Source organism: Rhipicephalus sanguineus, chromosome 2 (genome assembly GCF_013339695.2).
Source record: "Rhipicephalus sanguineus isolate Rsan-2018 chromosome 2, BIME_Rsan_1.4, whole genome shotgun sequence".
NCBI lineage: Eukaryota > Metazoa > Arthropoda > Arachnida > Ixodida > Ixodidae > Rhipicephalus > Rhipicephalus sanguineus.
The window spans coordinates 225,012,542-225,020,114 of NC_051177.1; the positions used below are offsets into that span (position 1 = coordinate 225,012,542).

General features: G+C 48.2%; 1 protein-coding gene across 1 annotated transcript; it reads left to right on the plus strand.

The window, feature by feature from the left end:
* The first annotated feature begins 2,306 nt into the window (after positions 1-2,306).
* LOC119382258 (uncharacterized) lies at positions 2,307-3,503 on the plus strand. The gene has a single exon (XM_037649967.1). It carries the CDS (start codon positions 2,307-2,309, stop codon positions 3,501-3,503), a length of 1,197 nt encoding a protein of 398 aa, XP_037505895.1.
* Positions 3,504-7,573: the final 4,070 nt, after the last annotated feature.

Sequence of the window (7,573 nt, forward strand, 5' to 3'; positions counted from 1 at the left end):
CACATCGCGAGCCCGCGCGACCTCCCGCGTACAGTGTTATGGGACTCATGCACTACAAGAAACACTGACCAATTATATATGCAAGTAAAACAGGGTGAGCTTCAACTGAATATGTCGGACGATAACATTCAACTAACCTAGTTGCTACAGAAAGCCTCGCGAAGTTGATAGTATGTGTACGATCTGGGCTAGCATTGAAAGCGCGAGTTGCCACGTATTTTCACGAAAACTTCGCGTCTCGCAAGAACGAATCAGATTTCTCGTGTCACGGAGGGCCCTCTTTGTTCACTGATGCAGGGAACATGCAAAGCCGTACTGCCAACGCGTTAACACTGAGGTTAGCACAGCCGCACAAGGGAGCGCCTGCGTAGTGCTGTCATATTGTCGTCTACTGACCCTCCTCGAGAGGACATTCCTGAATTCCGCTTGGCGGCGCGACAGTCTATGGGCATTGCGAATACTCGTCCGTTATGACAAATAACGCGCGCACGTTTCACGAGGCCATGCGTGTGTGTAGAAGGGGTTCTTGACAGATCTTGAACAAGGTCATCATCACCGTGATCAGTGAGCGCCAGCAGCTGGACCGGACTTGTTAATCGGCTCCGTTCGTGATCGCGGCTATGAGGAGGCTAGTGTAGTGGCGTGCGAGATATAGTGCAGCTGGTGGAAATCATGGATGCCTCTTACGATGAAATGATCTATGATGCCTCCTGTCGTGGACGTGACAGCAAGGTCTTTTGATGCCCTCACCTCATCCAATCCGTCTTTCGCGCAGTATAAGGACCAAGCGTTTTTAGGTCTTGATAAATCGATGTTGAAGTCACCTAGGGTTGCCAGCTTACACTAGAGAAAAACCGGCTTTTCGGGGGCGGAGAAAGGGGGGGGGGTGTACTTATAGAGTGGTTGATTTTATTCTGCAAAAGAAAAAAAAAGAAGACGCCATCTTCCATCTTTGGCACGCAGTGTCATGTATTGTAACATTGTTTGCCTAGTCAAAAGTCAACGTAATGCACATGTACAAAACCACAAAACAGAGCTAAACAAAAATAAATGCCGTCTAGGTATATGCCGTCTATTTGTAACGTAAAGCTCCATCAATTATTACTAATACATGTCGTCTAAAGCCAGGACCCAGCTCTCGTTCTCAGGTTGACATATCTAGTCTCTCGGAACAGACATTGACATAATTTTCGCTGCTTGAAAGGCGGAGAATTTACACTCATGGTGCAAGCGCGTAACCACTGATGTAGATTTCGCGCTCTAGTTAAATGATCGGTAAAACTGGAGGGATCAATTATGTCGAGTTTTTATGGGCAAAAGATAGAAATTAATTAAAAATTGCGTGAGGGCTTTGATGACTGAGGAAAAATATTTAGTATCTTCGAAGGTGCTGAATTAGCGCTTATAAAATGAAAAAAATAATAATAAACGCGTAAAGATGGCCACAAAAAACCGGCCAATGATGGCCGGTCTCAGGTACGGACCGAAAACCGGCCCACTGTCTAAAAAACCAGCTGGGCCGGTCTAAACCGGGCAGGTGGCAGCCCTAAAGTCACTGGGAATGATGAGAGGCCTGGTTCTCTCAGCGGATTTATTGTAGGAAGCATTGACGCCGGTTTTTGCGTAATCCACATTGCGGACCACGTGGACGAGTGGATGGTGGTTGAGCGTCTTCCAGGGGTGTTCTGTCTTCAGTTTCTGCTACGGTGGTGGCCCCGCAGGGGCGTCTGCGCAAGCAGGCGTTTGGTGTGTAGCGACACCACGGACCCGAGCTAATGGGGGTTCGGCCCCTCCCACGCCTAGCCGTGCGTGGCTGTGCCGTGTCCGGGGAAAAGGGGATCCTGGGGGTTGAGCCAACGCCGGGTGCTTGGACCTTTAAGGCCCCCTGGCAGAGGCAACACGCCCCTTTGGCCCCGGCGTCATGTAGACGGCACCCCTGGGCTGACCCACCCAGGGGAAATCGACAGTCGCCTTTTCCTATCTCTCTCCTCACATCTTCGTCTTTCTCTCCCACTTTCAATCTGTCCTGTCGTTTTCTCCCTTCCTTTTACATCCATTTCTCCTGGCGGCGAGGGTTAACCTTGTGTGGTGGTCCTACCTTGGGTACACCATATTCGGTTATAGCAACGATGTACAGTTGGCATGGCAGGGCTTGCTCCATCACAACCTCTGCCGTGTCCCCTTGTTGGGCTCGGTGGTGGGTGACTGGCATTGTTGCCGAACAATGTACTCATTTAATGGGATCGTCCAACGTTTTCGCAAATGATCGTCCCCCGAAACGGGGGCGCACCGATGCAACCGCTGAAATGCTCCAGAAAAAGAAAGACACCTTCCCCAAGTATAACGTCATCCACTGTGAGAACGCCGACAAAAAAGCCCGTAACATTTCACCTTTCCTAGTGTCAAGGTGTCTCACTGAGACCATCGGAAGCGGCTACAAAGCCACGAAGATGACCAGCGGGGATCTGCTGGTTGAAGTTAAAGATAAGTCGCAGTACCAAAAATTGACGAACCTTGTGGCGTTTGGGGACCAACCGATAACTGTCACCGCCCACAGAACAATGAATACGGTGAAGGGTGTCGTATCAGACGATGACCTAATGGACCTTACTGATGATGAACTCCTGGCCGGCTGGAAGGATGAGAATGTTGTACAGGTACAACGAATAAAAGTCAGACGAGACAACAGGGAAATACTCACTAGGCACATAATTGTTACCTTCAACTCTAGCACACTTCCCGACGAAATAGAAACAGGTTACTTGAAGTTGCACGTCAGACCATACATTCCGAACCCAAGGCGCTGCTTCAAGTGCCAAAGGTTTGGCCATGCATCGCAGAGCTGCCGAGGGCAGCTTACTTGTGCTAAGTGCAGTGCTACGGGACACTCTGCTGATGACGACTGCGATGCTGAAGCTCACTGTGCAAATTGTGATGGTGACCACCCGGCGTACTCGAGATCCTGCACAGCCTGGACAAAGGAGAAGGAGATCATCACTATCAAATTTAAAGAAAACATAAGCTTCCGCGAAGCCAGACAGCGTCTCTCACCGTACCTTGCTAAAAATACATCATTCGCCGAAGTGGTGCAACGGGGGCCAGCACCACAACGGCATCACGCGGCCGCCCAGGCCACGCGTAGTGCGCTGAGGCGACCGCCCCTCGTCCCCACGGTGGGAGCAGCCACGGCTGCCCTACCCTCCCTTAAAGCAGCCACACTGGAGGCCTCTCCTAGATCTGGCACCAGCCAGAACAGCTCAGAGGCCAAAGAGGTCCTGTCGACCTCTTCTCTGGTGGGATCAAAGGCCTCGTCTGCCAAGACGAAGCCTACGCAACGCCATCATCGCTCGCTAGAGCAACTGTCCGACGCCTTGCACGAGGCAATGGACACTACTTCTAGCCCAGCGGTGCAGGCAGCGCCTAAGGAGCGGCGAGACACTCTCGACCGCTCCAAAAAAAGCAAAACCCCAATTACAGGGCCAGAAAAGGGTCCTGTAAAATAAGTGAACCTGCACCATTTTTGAACTCGCATTTTTTAGTTCTTTCAGAAGCAAGTCACTTTCCATTCTATTATATCCTACTCACTTGCTCTTCGATTTTTGAACTTTCACATTCAACATGGCTTTTATTGCGATAGCAATTATATGGACAGTCTCGGCTGGATTTTGCCGTCGCCGTCGCCGTCGCCGCCGTCATGCACCGTATATGTATAAGTATGTATATATATATAAAGGCCCCCAAGAAAAATAACTCAGAAAAATGCTTCCGAAGCGCGGAATCGAACCAGGGACCTCTTGCCCCGCAGCGAGCGGCGCTATCCACTACGCCACGAAACGCAGATCCTCCACATAGCTAACGGCGAGCGTTATATACACACCATTTAGCGCTGGACGGACTCAGAGACAGCAGGCGATAATAAGCGTTTCTTCATTACCAGCGAGGTGGCGCTAGGAGCCCGACGGGCGCATTTAAAAGTCGTCGGCGAGCTCGCTCGCTTCTTCTTATATTTGCGCATGGGAGAAGCTTGCCCTTCCGCTGTCTGCTCGCGCGGTTTTCTCGTGGCGAGGGGTAGAGGAATGTTTCACGCTTTCACCGTGATGTCCGCGCTCATGTTACGGCGCGTACGAATGTCACTCGAGCTCAGGGACGCCGCCAAACGAACAAACAGAAGATGAGCGCGCGAACTATCGAGTGTCACAGCTCGAAACTTGAAGCACGCTAGTTTCCTTCGCTGCTTCGGCCGCCTTTGCAACAGAAGCGCTGTTCAAACTGAGACTATCCATTGGCGAGCCTCACTTCGTATAGCATTAGTTCCTTGCTATCGCATTCATTGCTTCGCCCTTGCGGCGAAACTGTGACTTTTTATGATTCATTGGAACTGTAGAGGGCTTTTAAACAATTTAGGTGACGTAAAGGAAGTACTACACGACTTTTCTCCTATAGCCTTGTGCCTTCAGGAAACCAACCTATGTGATCGATATCAAAACATCCTAAAAGGCTTCACTGTTGTGCGGCGCGATCGTACGCAGGCAAGCCGACTGTCGGGAGGTGTGGCTGTTGTTGTTAAAGGTGGCATAGCAGTGAGAGAAATTCATGTTAACAGTCACATAGAAGCCGCCGCCGCTACAATTCTAGCGCACAAAACCATCACCATCTGTTCCGTCTACAATCCACCACACATGCAATTCACCGTAAGCGACTTAGAATTAATTTTACAACAACTGCCCGAACCTTGGGTGATAGCAGGTGATTTTAATGCACATAACACGTTTTGGGGTAGTAAAACAGTTGACTCTAGAGGACAAACACTTGAAGATTTCATTTTAGCCAACGTTGTTTGTCTTTTAAATTCTGGCGCTGCCACTTACTGCTCTCCAAGTTCAGGAGCTATGAGCTCTCTGGACCTTGCGCTATGCTCTCCAGCGGTGTTCACAGATTTTAAATGGAAGGTAATAGAAAATCCATATGGTAGTGACCACATGCCTGCACTCATCAGTCTAACCACAGCGCTTCCTACCATACCCTCCAGACCACCCGCTGGCGACTTCATTTGGCAGACTGGGCTCTCTTTACCGATCAAGCCAGTCTGGACAAAAAGAGTCTAGATAATCTGAGCGTTGATGAAATGAATGAAAGGATTACAATGTGTATAATCGCGGCAGCAAAGAGAGCTATCCCTCAGTCTTCTGGTTGTTTAAAAAAGAATTTGAAGCCCTGGTGGACGCACGAATGTACAGAAGCCAAAAAACTCCAAAACAAAGCCTGGGGTATCTTCCGGAGGTACCCGACGTACGATAACCTCATCTTCAAAAAAGCGAAAGCGAAAGCTAGATATGTTCGTAGGCAAGCCGAGAAAATCTCCTGGCAAAACTACGTTTCATCCATAAACAGCTCGGTAACATCTAAAAGAATGTGGGATCAGGTTCGCAAGTTCAATGGCAACTATGCTGCCTATCGTCCCCTTTCTTTCAACAATAGGCGCTCAGACATCCCTACAGGAACAGGCAAACCTATTAGGGCTTCACCTTTACAACATATCTAGCTCAGCAAACTATTCAGAAACGTTCTTAAGGCACAAGCAATCTATAGAAAAACAAAAGCTTCCTACAGCAGGTTTCTTAGACTTGCCATACAATGCGCCTTTAACCCTCCATGAACTGAACACAGTACTTTCTACAGGTAAAAAAACGGCGCCTGGTCCTGACACAATACACTATGCAATGCTCGCCCACCTGTCGCCAAAAACAGTTGAGGCCCTTCTTCATTTCTTCAACGTTATTTGGCAAAGTGGTCGAATGCCCACGGATTGGAAGAGGGCCATTATAATTCCATTCCTAAAAACGGGAAAAGATTTTACATTAGCAAACAGCTACAGGCCAATCGCACTTACAAGTTGTCTGGCAAAAACCTATGAGAGTGTCATTAACATCAGGCTTACGTACGTCCTCGAAACAGAAAACTCACTAGACATCCACCAATGTGGGTACAAAAAAGGTTGTTCAACAATCGACCACCCAGTACGGCTTGAAAACACAATACGAGAAGCTTTCTTACACAAACAACACTGCTTAGCAGTCTTTTTTGATCTTCAAAAAGCCTACGACACTACTTGGAGGTATGGTATTTTACGAGACTTGGCGGATCTAGGAATCCGCGGCAGAATGCTTAACTGTCTCTCCGATTTTTTGTCCAACAGAACCTTCCAGGTCCGCCTTGGCGTGACACTTCTCGTGTATTTACTCAAGAAAACGGTGTACCTCAGGGGTGCGTTCTGAGCACTACACTTTTTGTTGTGAAAATGAACTCCGTAAACAAAATTATACAATCTACACTGATGCATTCTCTGTATGATGACGATCTCCAGATTGCGTGCCGCGCGTCTAACATGGTGACATGTCAACGACAGACTCAAATCACGTTGAACAAACTAACACAATGGGCGGAGAAAAACGGCTTCCGTTTCTCCGGGGAAAAGACAGTTGCCAACTTGCCGTAGTATATTCTCAGAAAAGAGGCTTGGAGCCGGACCCAATTCTTGAACTGAATGAAACAGTCTTACCAGTTGAACAAGAGCACAAGTTTCTAGGAGTCGTATCTGACAAGAAACTCAACTTTCTATCACACATTACCAGTCAAAAAATTAAAGCGACTAGGGCACTCAATGTCCTCAAAGTTCTGTCGCGGAAGCGCTGGGGCGCTGACCGTAAGTGCCTTCTGCACATATATCGTTCATTGGCAAATAAGATTATGGAAGTGTAGTTTACGGTTCAGCGAGGCAGTCCTGCCTCAAGAGACTCGACCCCGTACATAAAAAAGGGATACGCTTGGCAACCGGTGCATACCGGACCTCGCCGCTTCGCAGCTTGTACTCGGAGAGTAATGAACCGGCACTGGACAGCAGAAGAACGCAGCTAATGCTTACATATGTCTTAAGAGTTCGCTCATCGCCAAACCACATATGCTACAACATTACCACACGCTGTGACAAACGACTCCATTACACAAACAAACCAAACGCAATAAGGCCACTTATACTCAGATTCGAAGAAAAATGTCGCGAGTGTAACGTCCCTACAGATGCCCTTTCTGTTACTAAAAGGCCAAGAAGATTGCCTCCCTGGAGAAACTTTACGCCATTTCTTGACCTCTCACTGACACATCTTAAAAAACAGGGTACACCACGTGAACACATAATGCAAGAATTTCGCACCGTTCAAGAAAGGTACAACACATACAAAGAATTTTACACTGATGGCTCCAAAACGGCTAGCTATGTCGGTAGCAGTGTCGTCCAAGGGGCATGGGAAGAAACAGTCAGATTACCACAGTTTGTTTCAGTTTTTACTGCTGAGTGTTACGCCTTGAGGATGGCAGTAAAAAGAATTGAAAGCGCTAGATACAAGAAAGCAATACTTTTTACGGATTCCTTGAGTGCATTGAAGGCCCTACATATACGCTCTCAATACGAACCCTTCATTGGCGACATTTTAAACGTATACTATCGCGTCTAAGTGAAGGACAAAATATCCGGTTCTGCTGGGTCCCAAGTCACGTCGAGATACCCGGAAATGAA

What these genes read in the sequence shown, in the direction of transcription:
- LOC119382258 (XM_037649967.1), top strand. Translation starts at nt 2,307, where the DNA reads ATGCTCCAGAAAAAGAAAGACACCTTCCCCAAGTATAACGTCATCCAC.